The 24,354-nt window shown below is 39.1% G+C and overlaps 1 protein-coding gene across 6 annotated transcripts in view; it reads right to left on the bottom strand.

Moving 5' to 3' along the window:
* The window catches only part of LOC131788951 (uncharacterized), a 61,595-nt gene extending 47,579 nt beyond the window's left edge, over positions 1-14,016 (bottom strand). For 3 of the 6 annotated variants that reach the window (XM_066165776.1, XM_066165775.1, XM_066165773.1), the window contains exons 1-13: positions 13,731-14,015; positions 9,970-10,024; positions 9,582-9,650; positions 8,402-8,536; positions 7,685-7,764; positions 6,560-6,619; positions 6,284-6,329; positions 5,556-5,591; positions 5,237-5,296; positions 2,687-2,818; positions 1,976-2,055; positions 881-940; positions 605-650 (exon numbers count right to left, since the gene is read on the bottom strand). In XM_066165776.1, the coding sequence (XP_066021873.1) occupies positions 605-650; positions 881-940; positions 1,976-2,055; positions 2,687-2,818; positions 5,237-5,296; positions 5,556-5,591; positions 6,284-6,329; positions 6,560-6,619; positions 7,685-7,764; positions 8,402-8,536; positions 9,582-9,650; positions 9,970-10,024; positions 13,731-13,925 (1,054 nt within the window). In that variant the 5' untranslated portion in view covers positions 13,926-14,015. Of the gene's footprint in view, positions 1-604; positions 651-880; positions 941-1,975; positions 2,056-2,686; positions 2,819-5,236; positions 5,297-5,555; positions 5,592-6,283; positions 6,330-6,559; positions 6,620-7,684; positions 7,765-8,401; positions 8,537-9,581; positions 9,651-9,969; positions 10,025-13,730 lie in introns of all 6 variants that reach the window. The other 3 variants (XM_066165772.1, XM_066165771.1, XM_066165774.1) reach the window with 2 other exon arrangements.
* Between the last annotated feature and the right edge of the window lie 10,338 nt (positions 14,017-24,354).

A 24,354-nucleotide genomic window follows, 5' to 3' on the forward strand; every position in this document is an offset into this window, starting at 1 on the left:
GAAAATTAGCTCAGTGAAACAGGATGTGGAATAAGTTATTAGAAAAGAAACGTTTTCTGGATCTTCTTAATGAAAGATTCATTTTTGGCTTAAAAGGTTCGAATCAACACAAATGTAAACTCCTGCTGCTTATTTCGATGCTTGCAGAGGAAAAAAAACAAATCATTTTGGTTCCGCGTTCTGTTCTCCGCAAGCCATTTTTGAAAGGCTAAGAGACTCTAGCTCTTTCAGAAATGTTTTCCGAAGAAAAAACTTGGAAGTCCAGATGATCTTGCAGATCCTTTGAAGACAGCGCACTGTCTTAACTTGAGAAAATCATGGCACGCCGATCGATTTCATTTATTGCCTTTGGCTTGACGGCATTCGATGTTATTTGACGAAGCCGTGATTGGAATAAAGAATGATAGGCTTCGATTTCGAATGTAATATTCTTAACCAAGTTGGATCATGTGAGGGTTATTCTCTACACAGCATGGCGGGCTATCAATATCCGGAAAGCTGGTAATATCTGTTCAGAATTTCTCTTTCTTGATACTTGAGTATCTATACGATATTTAATAACCATAACCCTCTTGATAATAGTTAACACGTCTCATTAGCTTACAGGGGATCGAAAACTTGTATCCAGTCGGGAATGGCAGAAGAGTAACCTAATGAAAAAGAAAATGTAAATACAAATTGAATGTTAATGACGAAAGGGGTATCTGCTTTACCTTTCAGCAGGCACGCCTAAAGCGCAAAGGCCTTCCAGCTAAGATGTAAGATAACAAACAGCCTAGTTCAGTTCCTCTTTCCACACTTCTTGTGACGCTATCACGCGATAAAAATTTCGATCTCATGATTCAACTGTTAGTTGATATGCACGACACAAATTACTTACAAGAGCAGTCACGTCCCATCCACTTTGCAATTTCAATGGTATTTTATAGCTCGTAAAATTCTGAAACAGACACAGTAAAATTATGCTAACTGGGCATGTATCTCAGTTTTTTTTCGCTTAACTAAAATCTATATCCGCCAAGTACGCTTTCAGAAATCGTTTAGCAATAGCCTAAAACCACATGAAGTGTAACCCATTGAAGTGCAGCAGAGTGCCATCATCTTAGTACTAAGGTGTACTGCAATGGGTAGTGTGCTGGGTGTGGCGTCAGTGACCGCTACAAAACGAAAGAGAAATGAAAGGTACGATCTTCCAGTAAAGGTGACACTGCTCACAGGATCCGACCTTACGAGAACCTCAGCTCATCAGAGTATGGTTTGTGAACAGGTTAATAGTTATAGGCCTGGGCTGCGGTAATGTAAATGGCCGTGCAGTGAGGGATCATTCGTAAAGTAGTCTGTCACAGATATGCGTGACGGTTCTGTACATTGTTGTTCGCAACGCGTGCATTTCTTTAGGGGTATTACTGGGCAGTTTCGGAAAGGGAATTTTACATTTTTCTTTATATCCTCTGGTAAACGGTGCCTCGATTGCGTTTTTTTTTTGTTCACAAAATAACAGACATTTTTATCAGATCTCAAACTTCAACAAGCCAAGACATGTTTAATTAGATAAAATAGAATTTTAAATCGTAAAATGTGATTCTGCAATTCCAGGAACTTTAGTACCTGACAAGTTGAATAATTAAAAAAAAAACAACAAAAACGTAGATATGTGTTGTGTGTGGGGGGGGGGGGGGGGGTGTGGACCTCTCGTGCCCTCCTCCCTGATCCCCCACTGAAATTGTCAAAGTTCTTTATCAAATCAGAAACATTTGCCAGCAAGTCTTAAGAACGATCTCATTGAGAAGACATAAGTGATAGTTTTAGTAAGTCTATATCTTCTTTTGTGAAAAAAAAAGCATATGAGAGTTGTGGGAGGCAGTCTCAGTGCAATTAAGTGGTAGACTTCTTGTGAACAGACACACCACGAAGCAAAAATGAGTAAACTCGTCAATTAATGAAAAACATGCTCCGAAGGGGAAATTTTCCTCACCTTGCCAAAGTCCCTGCATTTGATGACAGTATCGTTTATGACATAGATTACTCTATATCCAGTCCAGTTTAACGCGTCATCTGGTAAAAAGTCAAAGAACCTTAATTCAGCTGGTTGTGCTAATTCTACATTGCAGCCTAGAAAGTGTCCTAGGCCTTGGAAAAGTTTGCTCCTTAATCCTACATTAGAGGAGGAAATTGTAAAATTAAGACCTCGTGAGACAGATTCGAATTTTCATCTTTCGAAGCCTAAAATTAGAGCAAATTTAGCTTTTCTTATGGTTACTTACCTGTTTGTAACAGGTAAGTAATTTAATTAATTTATTCGTTTTATTTACTATCACCTCTTCGCCCTGGTAAGATTAACTGACATGCTCTCAACCGATGGGAGTGCCAAAAAATATATACGTTCAATTTACGAGACTTTTGTAAGCCGACACCCTATTAAAAAGCGGACACCTGGAATAAATCATCGTGGGGTCTTCTTTTAAGAGGTTCACTGCGTGTAAAATTTGACTAGAAATTTCAACAAAGCGAAATTTTTTTTCTGAGAATTGCATCCAAATGGTATAGCTTTTAAATTTAGGATATCTTCTCCGGAAATACAGTCAAACTTGTATTATAAGCGTTTACCCATGGGGAATGGCGTGCGGACCGCTTAATAAAGGCTGACCGCAGTGATGATTAAAACTGGTGTGATCCCCTTGCTTACCTTTGAAAGGTTTCCATGACACCTCCCCTTCATATCCTCCAGAGCTTTTCCAATTTTTTAAAGTCAAGCTGATAGACTCGGGAGAATAAATGGTGTCATTTTTTCCCTTCGGCTTAAAGCATTTAGGCGCATCTGAAAAAAAGGAAAGGAAAAAAGGTACACAATACTGCCACGTTGTAGAATGTCAGTTACGGTTTACCAGTCTCACGCCCGATACAAACTCTCAAACTTGTTTACTGCTCTTTAATAGGCTGTTGTTGGCATTTTGGGTGCAAAATTATGTTTCCTACGCTACATCCAATCTGATCACATTGTCAACAGTCCGTGACCTGAGTTAGTATGAAGTTTGTAATCCCTATTGCCGTGAGAGGAAAGTGAGTCTCAAATGTGAATTTAGAAAATGTGTTTACCTCTTCCTTTAACCCTTTACACCCTAAAATCAGTATACATATTCTCCATACTGTTCTTTATACATTTCTTAAGGTGCTGACAAGGAGAATTTGTTTACCGATCAAAAGCTTCTTTCGTTGGTGATCATTTCCTTTATTCTCATAACCTTAATATGTGATTTAGGGGTAATATTGTAGGGAGAAATTGCATGCTAATCACTGCTAAGGGTTACTAGAGTGAAACGGAATATCAAACATTTTTGCGAAACTGGCCTCCTGTACTATCAAAGCATTTTGCATCAATACCTGTTCAATTTGAACATGGTCGTAGTGAGAAATAAGCAAAATAATACAAGGACTGAGCACTCTCAAAGAGAAAACCTAACACAAAACTCCCTACGGTACCACATTAAGCGAAAACTGAGTCCATCATGTGAAGAGCCCTTGTGATTGACCAGTATTCGGCTAGAAAACCTAAATAGGCAGCTTATATTATGCTTTGAAGATTGAAATGATCATTTCATCTTACCGCTTGTGCCAAGGGAAGATGATGATAACACAGGTGCTGTAGTTTATGATGGAAACTCTTTGCCCGTGAGCATTTGCTTTCATGTTTACGAACTCTGACTAAATATAGCAAAAACCTGTCTGAAAACGTTCTAAAATCATCTTTCTCAGGAGCCATCCTGGACATATAGTCAACTGTTTTACGGTAAATACATTCGCCGTTCGTCATTTTACAGTTTCCTCACAGTATTTTGAATCTTGTCCGGAAGAATCGGGTGTCTACAAAACGAAGACCGAAGACCGAAGACCAAAGACCAAAGACCGAAGACCGAAGACCGAAGACCATAATTTTTTTGCCCGAATAAGGCACGGACATGAAATTAGAAGATCCTCGCAGCTAAGAACACTACTGAAACTAGTAGTTGTAAATAGGACCTGAAAAAATTCAGGCCCGTACGGGATTTGAACCCATGACCTCTGCGATACCGGTGCAGCGCTCTACCAATTGAGCTAACAAGCCAACTGGGAGCTGGTCAATGAATTGGGTACAAATAAACATCCAAGTAAATGAAGAATTTAGATATATGAAAATTCACATATTTGCACTGCGGTGGAGAGATGAAATTAGAAGATCCTCGCAGCTAAGAACACTACTGAAACTAGTAGTTGTAAATAGGACATAGCGATAGTCGACCGATAGTCGACCGATAGTCGACCGATAGTCGACCGATAGTCGACCGATAGTCGACCGATAGTCGATAGATAGTCGACCGATAGTCGACCGATAGTCGACCGATAGTCGACCGATATATAGACCGATAGTCGACCAATGCATCACCCCATATGTGCACAATTATCGGTCGACTGTCGGCCGATATATCGTTCGACTATCGGTCGACTATTGGTCGACTGTCGGTCGACGATCGGTCGACAATCGACCGACAATCGACCGACTATCGGTCGATTGTCGACCGATAATCGACCGATATATCGGCCAACTGTCGGCCGATGCATCAGCCGATATGTGCACATTTATCGGTCCACTGTCGGCCGATATATCGGTCCACTGTCGGCCGATCTATCGGTCGACTATCGGCCGATCGTCGGTCGACTGTCGACCTATAGTCGACCTATAGTCGGTCGATAGTCGACCGATATATCGGCCGATGTATCAGCCGATATGTCGACCGAGGCCACCTATAGTACACATGATTCGTTTAGTCACTTCAAGGCCTTCTTCGGACATCCTTCCAGTAATTGACGAAGATATTTTGCATAAATATTTATCAAACAGTAAAGGTGATTTAGCGTCGAAAGGGTTAAATTTTTAAAATTTGCAAGAATTTTACTTAATACAGGAAAAAAAAGTTAACCTGATCGTGTTATAGGTAGTTGTCAGTAATTATCGTAGAAAGTCGTATATTTTATGTATTGTTTGTGGAAACATGATTAAATCAAAAGGCAAAAAGTATGAAACATAAAATTTTAAAACGTAGGAAGTGGAGTTAAACATTAAGTACGTATTAAGAATTATGTGCCTCTGCATAAAGAAACTTTCCATTTTCCAGTCGGAAAGTAGGCATGTGAAAGCTTAGATTCATTTCTACAGCTTTGGTGTCTCAAAATTGAAGTATGCAATCTTTTAAAAGCAAACCTGGTGTTGATATTGTTGTTGTTGCTGATGCTTTTGTTGTTGTTATTTCTATCGTTGATCCTAAAGAGGGTCAAAAATTTGTTAATAAATATCTTTTTAGAATTACAAAGTTATAGCAGGTACAACATGACCCACCACAACAATTCGACTACTATTACCACCACAACTGCTGCTGCTGCTGCTACTACTACTACTACTACAACTAATAATGAAAATAACAATAATAATAATAATAATAATAATAATGTTGTCTTTGAAAAAATTAACTCTACTCGTACTTATTACCTATACACACATTGATATTATAACGAAGACTCACCTTTCTTACAGTTTTTTTCATCTGAAACAAAACAATCTGAAAAAAAAAAGAATGGAAAAATGCTGAAGAAAAAAAAACAGGCTGCTTATCAGTGAATTGCAATCTAATTGCGAAATGAATAATCTAACCGAAAATTAGCTCAGTGAAACAGGATGTGGAATAAGTTATTAGAAAGGAAACGTTTTCTGGATTTTCTCAATGAAAGATTCATTTTTCGCTAAAAAGGCTCGAATCAACACAAATGTAATCTCCTGCTGCTTATTTCGATGCTTGCAGAGGAAAAAAAATTATTTTGGTTCCGCGTTCTGCTCCCCGCAAGCAATTTTTGAAAGGCTAAGAGACTCTAGCTCTTTCAGAAATGTTTTCCGAAGAAAAAACTTGGAAGTCCAGATGATCTTGCAGATCCTTTGAAGACAGCGCACTGTCTTAACTTGAGAAAATCATGGCACGCCGACCGATTTCATTTATTGCCTTTGGCTTGACGGCATTCGATGTTATTTGACGAAGCCGTGATTGGAATAAAGAATGATAGGCTTCGATTTCGAATGTAATATTCTTAACCATGTTGGATCATGTGAGGGTTATTCTCTACACAGCATGGCGGGCTGTCAATATCTGGCAAGCTGGTAATATCTGTTCAGAATTCTCTTTCTTGATACTTGAGTATCTATACGATATTTAATAACCATAACCCTCTTGATAATAGTTAACACGTCTCATTAGCTTACAGGGGATCGAAAACTTGTATCCAGTCGGGAATGGCAGAAGAGTAACCTAATGAAAAAGAAAATGTAAATACAAATTGAATGTTAGTGACGAAAGGGGTATCTGCTTTACCTTTCAGCAGGCACGCCTAAAGCGCAAAGGCCTTCCAGCTAAGATGTAAGATAACAAACAGCCTAGTTCAGTTCCTCTTTCCACACTTCTTGTGACGCTATCACGCGATGAAAATTTCGATCTCATAATTCAACTGTTAGTTGATATGCACGACACAAATTACTTACAAGAGCAGTCACGTCCCATCCACTTTGCAATTTCAATGGTATTTTATAGCTCGTAAAATTCTGAAACAGACACATTAAAATTATTCTAACTAGGCATGTATCTCAGTTTTTGTTCGCTCAACTAAAATCTATATCCGCCAAGTACGCTTTCAGAAATCGTTTAGCAATAGCCTAAAACCACATGAAGTGTAGCCCATTGAAGTGCAGCGGTGTGCCATCATCTTAGTACAAAGGTGTACTGCAATGGGTGGTATGCTGGGTGTGGTGTGGGTTGAAACCATCATTGTATGGATGATAAACGTCAGTGACTGCTACAAAACGAAAGAGCAATGAAAGGTACGATCTTCCAGTAAAGGTGACACTGCTCACAGGATCCGACCTTACGAAAAACTCAGCTCATCAGAGTATGGTTTGTTAACAGGTTAATAGTTATAGGCCTGGGCTGCGGTAATGTAAATGGCCGTGCAGTAAGGGATCATTCGTAAAGTAGTCTGTCACAGATATGCGTGACGGTTCTGTACATTGTTGTTCGCACCGCGCGCATTTCTTTAGGGGCATTACTGGGCAGTTTCGGAAAGGTAATTTTACATTTTTCTTTATATCCTCTGGTAAACGGTGCCTCGATTGCGTTTTTTTTTGTTCACAAAATAACAGACATTTTTATCAGATCTCAAACTTCAACAAGCCAAGACATGTTTAATTAGATAAAATAGAATTTTAAATCGTAAAATGTGATTCTGCAATTCCAGGAACTTTAGTACCTGACAAGTTGAATAATTAAAAAAAAAACAAAAACGTAGATATGTGTTGTGTGTGGGGGGGGGGGGGGGATTCTGGACCTCTCGTGCCCTCCTCCCTGATCCCCCACTGAAATTGTCAAAGTTCTTTATCAAATCAGAAACATTTGCCAGCAAGTCTTAAGAACGATCTCATTGAGAAGACATAAGTGATAGTTTTAGTAAGTCTATATCTTCTTTTGTGAAAAAAAAAGCATATGAGAGTTGTGGGAGGCAGTCTCAGTGCAATTAAGTGGTAGACTTCTTGTGAACAGACACACCACGAAGCAAAAATGAGTAAACTCGTCAATTAATGAAAAACATGCTCCGAAGGGGAAATTTTCCTCACCTTGCCAAAGTCCCTGCATTTGATGACAGTATCGTTTATGACATAGATTACTCTATATCCAGTCCAGTTTAACGCGTCATCTGGTAAAAAGTCAAAGAACCTTAATTCAGCTGGTTGTGCTAATTCTACATTGCAGCCTAGAAAGTGTCCTAGGCCTTGGAAAAGTTTGCTCCTTAATCCTACATTAGAGGAGGAAATTGTAAAATTAAGACCTCGTGAGACAGATTCGAATTTTCATCTTTCGAAGCCTAAAATTAGAGCAAATTTAGCTTTTCTTATGGTTACTTACCTGTTTGTAACAGGTAAGTAATTTAATTAATTTATTCGTTTTATTTACTATCACCTCTTCGCCCTGGTAAGATTAACTGACATGCTCTCAACCGATGGGAGTGCCAAAAAATATATACGTTCAATTTACGAGACTTTTTTAAGCCGACACCCTATTAAAAAGCGGACACCTGGAATAAATTTCCTTTCTTGGGGTCTTCTTTTAAGAGTTTCACTGCGTGTAACATTTGACTAGAAATTTCAACAAAAAGAAATTTTTTTTTCTGAGAATTGCGTCCAAATGGTATAGCTTTTAAATTTAGGATATCTTCTCCGGAAAATACAGTCAAACTTGTATTATAAGCGTTTACCCATGGGGAATGGCGTGCGGACCGCTTAATACAGGCTGACCGCAGTGATGATTAAAACTGGTGTGATCACCTAGCTTACCTTTGAAAGGTTTCCATGACACCTCCCCTTCATATCCTCCAGAGCTTTTCCAATTTTTTAAAGTCAAGCTGATAGACTCGGGAGAATAAACGGTATCATTTTTTCCCGTCGGCTCAATAAAGCAATTATCCGCACCTGAAGAAAAGGAAAGGAAAAAAGGTACACAATACTGCCATGCTGTAATAGAATGTCAGTTACGGTTTACCGGTCTTACGCCCGATACAAACTCTCAAACTTGTTTACTGCTCTTTAATAGGCTGTTGTCACGCGAGCAAGCACCTCATTTTGAAATTTGGGTGCAGAATTATGTTTCCCACGCTACATCCAATCTGATCACATTGTCAACGGTCCGTGACCTGAGTTAGTATGAAGCTTGCGATCCCTATTGCCGTGAGAGGAAAGTGAGTCTCAAATGTGAATCTAGAAAATGTCTGTTTACCTCTTCCTTTAACCCCTTCACATTTTAAAATCAGTGTACATGTTCTCCATACTCTTCTTTATAAATTTCTTAAGGTGCTGACAAGGAGAATTTGTTTACCGATCAAAAGCTTCTTTCGTTGGTGATCATTTCCTTTATTCTCATGACCTTAATGCGTGAATCAGGGGTGATATTGTAGGGAGAAATTGCATGCTAATCACTACTAAGGGTTACTAGAGTGAAACGGAATATCAAACATTTTTATGAAACTGGCCTCCCGTACTATCAGGCCATTTTGCATTAATACCTGTTCAATTTGAACATGGTCGTAATGAGAAATAAGCAAAATAATACAAAGACTGAGCACTCTCAAAGAGAAAACCAGGCACAAAGCTCCATACGGTACCAGATTAAGCGAAAACTGAGACCATCATGTGAAGAGCCCTTGTGATTGACTAGTATTCGGCTAGAAAACCTTAATATGCAGCTTATATCATGCTTTGAAGATTGAAATGATCATTTCATCTTAACGCTTGTGCCAAGGGAAGATGATGATAACACAGGTGCTGTAGTTTATGATGGAAACTCTTTGCCTGTGACCATTTGCTTTCATTTTTACGAACTCGGACTAAATATAGTAAAAATCTGTCTGATTTCAGGTCACTTTTATTACACATAGCAAAATAACCAGCCACATGCCAAATGCGTGGCCATATTTAAATTCCCAGAATGATTTTCACCAACTAAACATTCTTTTATTACCTCGTATTTCTCTCTTCGTTCGCTGATCAAGATATTGTTTCTGCTTCTTCGGACGTGAACGAAGGCAACCTAAAATAAAATTGCTGGAGAGAGGTTAGCTAAGCGATAGCAGAATAATGCTTCATTGGGTAAAGAGTTACTAGTCGACCTTACTCCTTCAAGAAGAGTAGCAAACGCAGTCGAAACGTCGTCAGTCACATCGGAAATGGAAACACTGCAAGAACTGGTGTGTCCACGGCTGTGAATGATCACCACCCCTTTTACGGAAAAGGGGAATGTTTCACGTAATTATTACTTAAACCTAACCGATCTTTAACGAACAGACTGGTTGAAAGAATCTCTATTTGCATCTCAGATAAAATAGTACCTTTCAAAAGATTTTACTTACGTTTCCTTACAAAACTTAGGCACTCTTCATAAGAAGACTGATGACGTTCACGTAACTGCAAGAGGAAATAAGAAGGTATCAGTTGAATAACTTCCAACCAATGTAACCAAATCACGGAGTAGAAAATGGTCATGAATAGAACATGTTCCCATCTAAAATAAGGCTTCTCCAATGAGTAGATAATGAAGGCACTGTATGTAAATATATTTCATGGCTAACACCATTGCACACAGACTCATTTATTCGTTTTTTATGTACGAATAAAAAAATCAGGCTGACCAAAAAATTATCAAACCTCAGTTAGCTGTTTAGTTCAGCCTAACGTCTTGTAGTTAGAGACGATTAACAAGCCTCAAATTTAAACAAGTTTTCATTTTGAAAATTTGGTGGAAATTGTTGAGTATGGAGTTTGAAGTTTAGAAAAAGTAGAGTAAAACGCTTTCCAAGCTATTTTGTGTTTCCAAAATTATTAACGCGGAAAAGAACTAAAATGTCGAATTACCTCACACACAAGAATTTTGTGGTAGATTATGTGTTGCGCGAATAAATGTAACCAAAAATAAACTATATTGGTGCCACGGATACCTGTTAGAACAAAATGCAGACAGCAGACTGCAGACCGGATACAAAATATAGACTGCAGACTGCAGAGTGGGTACAAAATGCAAACTGAGAATCTGAAGAGTTTTTACGTCTGGTAGATAATAACATGTCATCTTACAGCTTACCGAGCGTCACGCAATCGCTTTCCCGCGATCAACCTTCACGATTATTTGCACTATTGTGGAAAATTCCTGGCCCATTTCTCGATGAAAATCGATCGAAATATAATTTAAAGCCTTCGATATAGTCTTCTTACTTTGCACGCGAGTTGGTTGCTGTGATGTCTGTACAGATTTTACCAACGTAATAAAAGTAGATGACGTGAATAACAGTGATGCTAAAGCAAGCTTAAAACGGCAGAAATCGCCAGAAACTACAACGGATGTACGGGGTATGAGTAAGTTTTATTGATTTTACGAGAAAAATCTTCATATTTCGAAATATTATCGTTGTAAATCGACCATATTTCGTTCCCTATATTATTCCTTATAACATTTTAAATTTTCAACGGTTCCTCTCGTAACTTAACACCTAGTCATTCAACGCGTGACGCGTTCATGAATTAATCGTTGGCTTTTTCTCGAGACGTGAGCTTGGGCCGCCTGTGACAAGACAATTGCGTAAACAATACTTAATATAATAACATTATACACAAAAAACACGGGATTTTAGATCATGTATTTATTAAAAAAGAATATCCATACAACTACAATGAACACAGACATAAGATTCCCCTTTCTGATCGTGAAATTAATACGATTCGCACTGTTATCGTAGCTACGTTCCCTGGCATCAAGTGAATACAACATGGCTCTCATAACTCCACTGATAAACCGGACTTAAAGGCCCTTGATGTAACGCGCGCCGCGACCCAATTTCCTGTAACACGAAATTCCCAGATCACTGAGAACGTTCTAAAATCATCTTTCTCAGGAGCCATCCTGGACATATAGTCAACTGTTTTACGGTAAATACATTCGCCGTTCGTCATTTTACAGTTTCCTCACAGTATTTTGAATCTTGTCCGGAAGAATCGGGTGTCTACAAAACGAAGACCGAAGACCGAAGACCGAAGACCGAAGACCGAAGACCGAAGACCATAATTTTTTTGCCCGAATAAGGCACGGACATGAAATTAGAAGATCCTCGCAGCTAAGAACACTACTGAAACTAGTAGTTGTAAATAGGACCTGAAAAAATTCAGGTCCGTACGGGATTTGAACCCATGACCTCTGCGATACCGGTGCAGCGCTCTACCAATTGAGCCAACAAGCCAACTGGGAGCTGGTCAGTGAATTGGGTACAAATAAACATCCAAGTTAATGAAGAATTTAGATATATGAAAATTCACATATTTGCACTGCGGTGGAGAGATGAAATTAGAAGATCCTCGCAGCTAAGAACACTACTGAAACTAGTAGTTGTAAATAGGACATAGCGATAGTCGACCGATAGTCGACCGATAGTCGACCGATAGTCGACCGATAGTCGACCGATAGTCGACCGATAGTCGACCGATAGTCGATAGATAGTCGACCGATAGTCGACCAATAGTCGACCGATATATAGACCGATAGTCGACCAATGCATCACCCGATATGTGCACATTTATCGGTCGACTGTCGGCCGATATATCGGTCGACTATCGGTCGACTATTGGTCGACTGTCGGTCGACGATCGGTCGACAATCGACCGACAATCGACCGACTATCGGTCGATTGTCGACCGATAATCGACCGATATATCGACCAACTGTCGGCCGATGCATCAGCCGATATGTGCACATTTATCGGTCCACTGTCGGCCGATATATCGGTCCACTGTCGGCCGATCTATCGGTCGACTATCGACCGATCGTCGGTCGACTGTCGACCGATAGTCGACCTATAGTCGGTCGATAGTCGACCGATATATCGGCCGATGTATCAGCCGATATGTCGACCGAGGCCACCTATAGTACACATGATCCGTTTAGTCACTTCATTCCAGGAACGTCAGCGACACTGACAGTTTGCGTTACAATTTTTATTTGCTGCTTTGCATGGACAACAACCTTGACTACTCTTTCGAGCGCAAGCTCCTCTCCATGGACAGGAAACTTCGACTAACCCTCGGTCCTATTGACCTAGGATGGCAAATTTGATGAATGGATGAAAACGTGGTGGATCAACATTTTCACCTTCTTCGAAATACTCGCCAGGATTTTCGTGTTCCTCTTTAGGAACAACCGATCCATAAGTGTTTACTGCCTCGGAATCTACAAAATCAATGGATTCATCTGATTCCATGCCGGATTAAAACGTATAGAACTGTTTTAAACAGAATTATTTTGACAAGCTCTTTATTATCATCGGAGAAAACGCAGAAGGTATTTTGAGACAACGTGACAAGGTAAAAATAACTGACCAATCAGAGGCGCTATTAAACAAAAGCGGAGGTTCAAAACAAAAACAAACGACCTCGTTGCATCAAGGTTGGAAATGGGCCTTTAAGGTATTTTAATCCTAACATTCTTTCTCCCACGTGAGTGACAATTTTAGAAATGAAACCGTCGTATATCAAAATTCTTCGAGGTCCAGTGGACAGGAAGTTTTAAAAAGATGTTCTAGAAACTAGATAGTTTACGTGCAAAAGGCACAACGCTATCACAGAGGTCATCGGCATGGCCAAGGTATTTGTAGGTAAGATTAATTAATCGAGTGTGTTATTTTCGTCAGTCATCTTATCATTACATGGCGCAGCCTCATAGCGCAAAAACCGAAAACTAACCTCAATAAACACATCGTAACTTAAAAAGAAAGTCCTGTAGAGCTAGCCATCAAACCCTAATGTGATATTCCTAATGAAAAATTTGAAAGTAGTATTTGAATTTTCTGCATTTCGCAGCTTGTTTTGTTTTGATTATTTTCTTGTTTTTAGTGTTATCGGTGCTTTTGTTTTCGATTTCTCCATTCGGTTTTGTAGGTAATTAGAGTAACTAGCAATGATTTTGGATGAAGACGACTTCGGAATTGGAGATTATGAAATTATGTCCCTCGTGGTTAATCGTGGTGATTACGAGTTAAAGTTCTAGACTTATAAACATTCCTTGCCTTTTAGTTTGTCTTTGAACTAAAATAAACATTGCATTAAATAAGTGTAAGAACTGCTTAATCACCCCTTCATTTGATGTTGATTCCGCGTCATCTGCTTGAAACCTTAGGCCACATCTCCTCCGGCAGAGTTTCATCTGCCCAGCTAACTTCGATTCATTATGAATTCCAGAAGGGCTTGGACACAGTACGCACAGAATTGCAACATTGCTCCAAATGAACACGATTGCAATCACACCGTTGAAGACAGACTTATACATTGTTGATAGTCGAGATTCTAGCGAGCTCAACTATTCGCACAGACTTATAGCAGTAGTGGAATGACGTTTGCATTGTGGCGTGGTTGTCATTTATATCTCACATGACAATTATTGATTGTTATAATCACGTTTCTATAGATCACTCTATAATTGGCTGAAACAACGTGCTTTGTCAGAGTACATATGCATGAACGGTGTCACGCCATGGTCCAATTTGTGCAATACGCGACCATTTCTCGAACTTTCCCCTCGTTTTTGTTTCCTTCTTTTTTACCCACAAGTCTTGCATGACTTTTAGAACGAACATTGAAACGAGTTATTGGCTCTAATTGATACAGAACAATGTGTAGGTAACAACAGCACACATATGACAATATTTCGAAATTTAATTTATTGATTACATTTGATTCTATGATTAACCGCGTGATTGACATATCAATGGCGTAATCGCTACGTAAGTTGATATTCAGTTTTAAGAATGAATAGATCCCGAAAACAAAGACCCTAACACGAAGTCCCCGAAAACTAAGAATTGAAGACGAACACCCCTTATTTTCTTTACTGATATTGATAAAAGATTCCATCAAACAGATCAGTCAATTGCTCCCCCTGTCTTGCGAATTGACTGCATGTAGGAACCGTGTAATTCGGAATTCCGTAATTCCTTCAAACTGCAGAAATTTCCCACACTGCAAAAGCCCCCACCTGCTTTCTGCCCGGAAGGTCTAGAAGCTTCGGCAAATGGAATGGTACAGACACTGCGCGAGCAGTTTTGCCAAAACCAAATCGACACTCTTAATGTCGTGCTAGGCCGCCTTGAATGAATGAAGAGTAATGCCGTGACACCGGCTGGCGTTTTCACAACGGCAAGCCGACCTTTTCTTTGAACAAAAACGGCAGGGAAATTTTGAAGGACACTAGTTTTTTTCCAAAATAAATTAAGAAAGCAAGAAAAAGGAAAAGAGAGAAAATAAAGCGAACTCCGCTATAAAATTTAATAAAATTGTCGGCAAGTTATCAAAATCGTTTAGAATGTTCGACTTCCTGCGTAAGGATAAGGTTTCTCAATTTAGCCCTAGAGGATTCATCGATGCTTTCTCCGCATTCTCATTGATATGATTCATCGGCATTCTCATTGATATGCTTAACCGCATCCTCATTGATGTCACGTTCGTATCACGTTCGATTGACACGAACATGATATCAAATATAAGAATGTGGATAAAGCACAGACAAACCTTCTTGATCTAAACAAAGAAAGCTTATGAATGCGCAGGAAGTCGAATATTTTTAACAACTCTGATAATATTTATTTAATGAACCGATGATCCGCTAAATGTTTTAAAGGGCAAACCCAAAAATACATGTTTTTCTTATACTATGTAAAAAGTGGCGTAGAAAACGAATTTGAAATTAGTTTTGTCCAATTCGACTTATTTTAGGAGAAAATCGGCATTTTCAACTGAAATTCCATTTCCGGTAAAAACAATAGCGAGAAGTCGTGACGTAAGCGGTGGATCTAAAATATTGCGCAACACATATTCCCCAGTAGAACTGGTGTGGGAGTTCGTGTAAATAGCTGTAGTTCGGAAGATGTTTTTTCAGAAGATAGCAACTCGAATGCCTTAAGCTTAGTACATGACAGCGCTGGGGATAATCCAGAATCTTCAGGAGAGTCTGGGCCACGTCCTTAACAATATGAGCCGCGTAGGGTTCACCGAAGCGATCCGCAAGAAGACAGTACAGAACATGTCGACAGCGATGCGACCGTCTCGGAAACTCAGACTGGTATTTTATTTACTTTGTGATTTATTTGTATTTAACATGAAAATGCAATAAAGCGAGGGTACAATCTAAAGGAATGCAACATAATTTTTTTTAACTTGAGCTTCTGAAAGTGTTTTATTTAAAATTATCAAAGGTGCGAGTGTGGAACTTGTCAACCAATGCCGACAACTCATGAAAGTGCTTGTTGTACGGAAATCGGGCAATTGTGGCAAAATGGCCTGAAACCCAGATAAGTTGTATCACTGAGCATCCAGGTTTTCAGTCAATTTGCTTCGATTTCTGGGTGCTGGAGACGGCCAAGTACGCGTACAGGCAGCAGCAAAGCACAGATAATCACACCGGAGACGACTAAGCTAAATATTTTCTGTTTCATCTGTTTTGTTACATTTTGAGATCGATTTACTTGAGTTGTTTCTGCCATTGATTTAATAATACAGTACTAGAGCTTCTTTCCTGGCAGGAAATTTCGCTAAATTGCCTACAGATAGCTTGTTCGTTGGTGTTGGGGATATCTCGGCAAACACTTTAGGGTCGCTGTGCTATCTTGTGCGGTAAACAATATCCTTCATCTCAGAAGCATTTCCATCGATAAACAAGTTGTATCATGTACATTTCCTTGTGTGGCCTTCATAACTATCCAACCCTGTTTGTGTTTGCTTCGATTTGAAATATTGAAAAGATAGTTTTGCAAGCTGAAATCAGGATCTTTTAAGTTGTACTCAAAATGATGAATATTGTCCTACTGACCTTTGAATGTATTTTCACTGTTGTTAAAACCGTGACACAAATTCTTCTGCTGTTTCTCTGCAGGGTTTCTCAAAGGAAGCACCAAGCGGGGCTGGCTTGGATTTTCTTATAGAACATAAGGGTTGATTATGGGATCCTGTATAGAATTCTTTGTATCGAACCGACAAAATTCCAGATCACGTTATTATACACTGATATCAACGAATTCTCTTTCTTTGATACGTGTTTCGAATTCAGGCAAAGGTTCAGACATGTCAGTGTCTTTTACGGGCTTAGCGCTTGTTCCCGAACAACTGGCTTCCCCATAATATTTCATTAGATGAGAAAAAAGATGTTTTTAGAGAACCAATAAAGCTATTGTTGTTTAATTAACGAAACGTTTTCATGTAAATCAATTTTGTACTTTCTCTGTTGACCTCTAACTTTTGAAGAGCTCAACTTCTTTCTCAGTTCGGTCGGCCACTTCCGAATCCTCGTCGTCTGCCGACTGTATGGGTCGTTTTTTTTACTTCCAAATAATTTGCTTCTGGTGAGGCCTGAATCGTCGGTACAGCACCAGGAAGAAAAATGACTGCTACAAACAACAGAACGGCTCGACGAAATCGGCTATTTTCACTTGAACAAATTTCACAAATTGTCGCTTCAAATTTGCGTCATTTGGAAATATTTGCATTGTATGCCCAGTTTTGTTTGAATCAGAACAAAACTGGACGACACAATGCTTCACCATTACGAAAAAATCGAATATATTGAAGCAAACTGTAAGTAAAAAAATCATGACGAGACCAGCAAACAACGGCTGTAGAAAAGACTCCTTCGTGCCTCACGCGATTATAAAACGAGACTTTGGAGGGTCCACCCGTGACGTCACAGGAAAGATGGCGCCATTCAAGCTGGCGAATGTTTCGAATTTGGAAGAGCTTTTACAAAGTGAAAATGGACTTTTGAGAATAAACGAATGGTACCTTTGGTGTACTTGATATATTTACTAAACATCTATGTGAAAAGAAAATGAACGTTTTTTGGGTTTACATGCCCTTTAAGGCTTTGATCGAATCACACCCTATATAATTTAAACTTGCCTATACCTCGCGCCATGGCCTCTTGAAAAACAATAAAAGGCTTTTTCAAATATCATAAATTAAATTTTTCTGTCCTTTAGATCTTTGTGTTTCTCCACCAAAACAATCGAGAAATATTACCCGAACCAGGAATCAACTCAATAGATGGTAACTGAGCTCCTTGAAGACACAGTCAGTAAAAAGAATTTTACCGCAGACGCGACGCGAGACAGCTCGATGAATTTATTTTCTTAAAATAATTTAATTTGATTCATCCTCAACCTTCTCAATCACAAATTGAAAGTTTTGTCTATTAGGATATCACTTGACTACAGGCTCAATTCTGGTATAATTAACACGATTTATAATCATACAAATGCTCGATGCCGTCTAACTAAATTACGAACTTAAATGATAATCTAAGCGACAAGAATGAAATAACTGAACGACTATGATCGCACAAATGCACGACTGAGAACAAGTAAAACTAACGAAAATTGAAATGGAGACTAAATATAGCTACAAAGGAGGAAAAACAACAATCTTAATGATTGTCCTTTTTATACGGCTGAATGAAATAAACGCACTGGAAAATTAAAACGCATTGCAACTCCGCAAAGACTTTATGACTCTCTTTCGCAATGCAAAACAGAGGCAACGCACGAGGTTCTGAAAGGTGATCTGATGATAACGTCACTATCCCAGACGACAGTCACAATCACGTCAATCATCGGTAGGATCATTTTCATTTGATTATTTAAGTGCCACTCTCGCTAAGAGCGGTCCTCTCGACTTCCCGTCGGAAAAAAAGTTTTCTTTTATTTTTTGCCCATGAAAAGGGTTTAGGACACATGTTTCAAAAATAGTTTAGTTGTTCCCCAATTCTCTTTTTTTGCGTCGCCATAAGCTAAAAGTGATTTTTGGCCAGACCACCCCTGAGGACAGCAATCGAAAGTGTAAATTTCAAAGGTTTTGTCCAGCGCGCAACGACTACAACAATGTAGCTCACAGAATTCTATCTTGCTACAAGTTACAAGATGTGTTCAGTTAGTTCACAGACAAAGTATGGAAACTTCAGCTGAATTATTTTTCATACCAGCGTGATCAGAGGAGACCCTTCTCTTCGACCTTAATTTGCATATCAAAAATTCACTACTTTGTACGAAAGAATTCTCAAAATGCAGGCCTTAATCGGGGTTAAAAAGCATATTAGTGCATAGTTTATACACCAATGAGATCACAGATTGCCTCAAACCCGCGGGTATATCTCTAGCTTCCATTCACCAACTTCTAAAAAACAGCGCAAATTCATGTGTTTGCTCAATTGCGCTCGTGTCAAAGATCATTTGCATGATTCTTAAAATTGACCAAGATCTCCTTTTCACCGTTCAAACTTCGTTCGTTAATCTTCTACGTCGAGGATTTTAGGTTTTCACAGCAACTGAATGGAGATTAGATGCCGAGTTGTCCTAAAACGTTGCATAAACGTGATCGGTCGTAACGCTTGTGCGCTTGCGTGACTCACAAAGTAGACAAAGGTGATCGGAAGGCACCTTCTCGATAATTTACATTTAAATATCAGGTCATGAACAATGCACAGTGTGGAGAAGATCAAAATTAAAGAATAAATTTAGCACTCTGGTCATAACAGACACATCACGTTGCTTAAAAGGACACAAAAACAAGTTAAAATAGGTTACAGTGTTTATATTTACAAAACAACACACATACACTCTGAAATAATTCTTGCAGTTTCTCCCGAGATTTAGTATATGGTACCCGATGAACTAACCTTCCTTTCCGCAGATTATTTTCCACCACTAATGATGTTACGCTCTAATGGACCACAACGGTTTCGAGCGACAAACTCGACATTCCCCTGCGACCATCAAAATCAACTGGACAAACCCAGCTTGATATATTGCGTGACGTCATTGTGCAAATTTTTCCCCTTGCCCTATGGCCTGTTTGGCGGGTTCCATAAATTAAAACCAAAATTGGTTGATGTAACGAATTAGGATCGAAAGTTATTAAAATGGACTGAATTACATTTTAATGAGAATTTTAACTTATAAAGAGGTTTACTTGACTCATGGAAAGCAAAGATTGGAGTGGCTTTGAGTATTTCAGCCCTGATTTCTCTCCTGGAATGTCGGTGTCACACCGGATTTGGACCCCCCGCGGATTTGGACTCCCCGGTCCAAATTCGCTAGCGCGATATATGGACCCCCCTTCACAGATTTGGACCCCCCTACCAAAATTTCCTTCTAAGCATCTTTTGTATCATATTTGATGACGAATTCTATTTTCAAGCTTTTTTGTCGATGTTCTTTTCAATTACAACACAACATTACTCAACAAAGATAAAGAAAAACAGCCATTTGGTTCCAATCCTGCCGCATTTATTATAGCGAGTCGTGCAGTATACGCAAGAATTAGATGCGAAGAAACTACTGCATTCAAACGATTGAAATTGTAACAATAAATCTTTGCTTCTTCTGATGCGAATCAACACTGATACGAAACGTCATAACAATAGTGGTGACTATTGCGTCCAGTCACAAAAATAACTCAGGCTGATTTTCTAATTAAATAACATTAAACAGTTTCTCAACAAGAAGAAGTAACAACTCCTATTACAAGTCGTTCGTAAAGCCTATGATAAGAAAAAATGTTTCTATTCTGGACTATTGGAGCTTATTTTCAGATGCAAATCAACATTAATGTCTACGTCTTAACTAAAGTGGAGACTATTTCATCGACCTCAATCTTATTTTCTAATTTTAACGATTATTAACTGTTGAGGGACCTGAAATAACAAACTCGCACTGTACCATGTGGTCTCAGCACTTGGGCATTGAACAGTAACAAAATAAATTAGTGTCATAAGTTTGTCTCTTACTGAATCTAGCGGTGTTCGACTATCGCGGAAAAGGTTCAAAAACGACCTTTCTCCGAACATTGAACCAAATGCTTGCACATTTTCCTTTGGTCAAAAGAAGCATCCGACGGGTCATTTCTTGCTGCCAGTTCGTATGCATCGGCGATACGCATATTTTGAATTAAAAACATACTTTAGTATGCACTGAAACGCTAGCAGATTTGGACCGGGGGGGTCCATATCCGCCAGCGGATCTGGACCAGGGGGTCCAAATCCGCTAGGACACCGGGACGACGTTCCGAGTCACTTGAAGTACTACCAGCTATCCAGCGAAATCCTCGATCACAAGTTAATTTTGTTTCGTTCCGGTCATTTTGACCACGTTATGGAAAAAATATAACAGTTATTGGTATGTTCTAAACACCGAACACTTAAAGAAATATTGGGAATGCGGTGAAAATACTTGTTAACAGCCACAGCACAAGGGAAAATGTGAGGCAGTAAAAGAAAGCCAGACTGACTGGAGATGTTTTCGAAGTTTTCGGAATTATAGTTGTAGTCGGATCACATGGGTAATATGTTTGCAATTTCTCGAGAGTGAAGGTTATTATTTAACTAAAAATTGATTCGTAAGTGACTATCTGGGCTATCTGCAATAGCAGACAAAACCAGAATTTTCTTGACAAAATCAAAGGACAAATTGTGTAATGACGAATTTTTGTCTCGAGTTTTGCATCCGCTTAAAATTTCAAAACTGTCAAATTTCGTCAGCGCTTGATCTGCTCATGAGACCAGCTGGCATAGTTTACCAATGGACTCAAACTCCAGTTTCAGGATTCATCGTACATCGTTTCAAAGTTTTAAAGTCCACGAGTTTCGCAACAAAAGAAAGTTAATGCCTTCCAGGTAAATTTTAGTAAGTTCAATAACAAGCTGGTGGCAGCTTTTACGACAAATGGCGTCGAAAACGCAGTCTCCTTTCACTCCCTCACTGACATTCTTCCTTTTAGCTCTGGATACTAAAAAATACTTTTACCACATTTCCAGTGTCCTCTCAGGGGTTCTGATGTTTAGAACATACAAATAACAGTTTTATTTTTTCTAAATCAGGGCTGAAATACTCAAAGCCACTCCAATCTTTGCTTTCAATGAATCAAGTAAACCTTTTTAAAAGATAAAATTCTCTTTAAAATGTAAAATTTTTCAGTCCATTTTAAAAACGTTTGATTCTAATTCGTTACATCAACTAAGTTTGGTTCCAACTTTGTAGAACCTACGAAACAGGTCATATGAAAAAGAGAAAAGTTTGCACAATCATGTCACGCAATACATCAAGCTGGGTTTGTCCAGTTGATTTTGATGGTGGCAGGGAAATTTCGAGTTTGTCGCTCGAAACCGTTGTGGTCCATAAGAGCGTAACATCATTAGTGACGGAAACAAATTTACAGAAAGGAGGGCCAGTTCATCGGGTTCCGTGTTCTAAATCTCGGGAGAAACTGCGAGAATTGTTTCAGAGTGTATGCGTGTTGCTTTGAAAATATAAACACTGTAACCTATTTTAACTTGCTTTTGTGTCCTTTTAAGCAACGTGATGTGTCTGTTATGACCAGAGTGCTAAATTTATTCTTTAATTTTGATCTTCTCCACACTGTGCATTGTTCATGACCTGATATTTCAACGTAAAATATCGAGAAGGTGCCTTCCGATCACCTTTGTCTACTTTGTAAGTCACGCTAGCGCACAAGCGTTACGACCGATCACGTTTATGCAACGTTTTAGGACAACTCGGCATCTAATCTCCATTCAGTTGCTGTGAAAACCTAAAATCCTCAACGTAGAAGATTAACGAACGAAGTTTGAACGGTGAAAAGGAGATCTTGGTCAATTTTAAGAATCATGCAAATGATCTTTGACACGAGCGCAATTGAGCAAACACATGAATTTGCGCTGTTTTTAAGAAGTTGGTGGATGGAAGCTAGAGATATACCCGCGGGTTTGAGGCAATCCGTGATCTCATTGGTGTATAAACTATGCACTGATATGCTTTTTAACCCCGATTAAGGCCTGCATTTTGAGAATTCTTTCGTACAAAGTAGTGAATTTTTGATATGCAAATTAAGGTCGAAGAGAAGGGTCTCCTCTGATCATGCTGGTATGAAAAATAATTCAGCTGAAGTTTCCATACTTTGTCTGTGAACTAACTGAACACATCTTGTAACTTGTAGCAAGATAGAATTCTGTGAGCTACATTGTTGCAGTCGCTGCGGGCTGGACAAAACCTTGGAAATTTACACTTTCGATCGCTGTCCACAGGGGTGATCTGACCAAAAATCATTTTTAGCTTATGGCGACGCAAAAAAAGAGAATTGGAGAACAACTAAACTATTTTTGAAACATGTGTCCTAAACCCTTTTCATGGGCAAAAAATAAAAGAAAACTTTTTTTCCGGCGGGAAGTCGAGAGGACCGCTCTTAGCGAGAGTGGCACTTAAATAATCAAATGAAAATGATCCTACCGATGATTGACGTGATTGTGACTGTCGTCTGGGATAGTGATGTTATCATCAGATCACCTTTCAGAACCTGGTGAGTGGTTAGGATTGATAATTATAAGTTTAAACGGAAACAGTGTAGGTGACAGAATGCTGTGAGTTGAGTGTAACACCTACTGCGTCCCTTGCCCTTGCCAACGTTGTAATTTGGCATTACCAACTGAGTTGTTAACATAAATTGGTCGCCGGCAAGAGAATTGATAATGTAAACTGCCTACTGCAAAGAGCTTTGAAACTCTTTACGATGGCCAATTTACGTTAACAACTCAGTTGATAACATTGATTACCTTCTTGATGTTGGTCCACAGAATGGCATAGAAACATTGGTAATTAACACCATTGAACGGGGGAGAGGGACGAATAGCCTGCAGAACACGCGTTAATGTAGTTGCGCTTGTCGGTCGAACAGAGGCAAGCGCGAGGCGGCGCGAAATGCGAGTCACGCGCGAGGGGAGGAGCGCAAAAACATTTGCGCGTTATTTTTGTTTTCCACGAAACACGCCATGAAACATATGACTGATAAACTTCTCTCCTTGCGTAAGGTCGGTTGTGAAGTCGTCATCGCGCAATGGTCTCGACAAATTGCTAAATTAGCCATAACTCGCCACGAAATACCACGTCAGTTTAAGTATTTTTTATTGTATTTACCGGTATGTGTGTACAGCCTGTTTTAATAATTGTTAACATGTTGTATGAACAAATTACGACGTCTGAAAACATACCTCCTCAATAAGAGAGATTTTACCGAGCTGTTGCTCCCTGTAAGGATCAAATAGGCAATGAAGATCAGAAGGAAATCCCTAGGTCAAGTGATAGTTTTTGGAGAAAAATCCAAAGGTTTTGGGAGCTGCGACTTTTCTCCAAGAACTCTTTGGAGAACGAGAGTGGATTATCTTATCCGTCTTGTTCGCTAATTACAGTAAATTCAACAGCCAACAATTTTTTTCGCTCCGCTGTCGCCATTTTGTTTCTATTGACCTCAAAACATACCTCCTCAACTGTGGCAGCCGTTGTCGTCCACGGAAACAACGTGCGTGACAGCCGATTTAGGGACGTAACATGTTTCCCATTTATCGCGCGATGATTTTTCATAGTATCACGCGATAATTTTCATTTATCGCGCGACAATTTTTCATCTATCGCGCGATAATTTTTCATTTATCGCGCGATAATTTTTCATTCTTCGCGCGATAATTTTCATTTATCGCGCGATAATTTTCATTTATCGTGCGATATTTTCATTTTATCGCGCGATAAAAAAATGTGGCATGTCCTCTATGGGCCACCGTAGTTCTGACTTGTTTTTTCATAATTGGCAATTCATTTTAGCTTAAAATGTATTTGTTGCAAGAAATTACGTTTAAAAAATTGACATTTTGGAATTGAAATCCGCCATCTTTG

The sequence above is a fragment of the Pocillopora verrucosa genome, chromosome 4, assembly GCF_036669915.1.
Source record: "Pocillopora verrucosa isolate sample1 chromosome 4, ASM3666991v2, whole genome shotgun sequence".
Classification (NCBI taxonomy): Eukaryota; Metazoa; Cnidaria; class Anthozoa; order Scleractinia; family Pocilloporidae; genus Pocillopora; species Pocillopora verrucosa.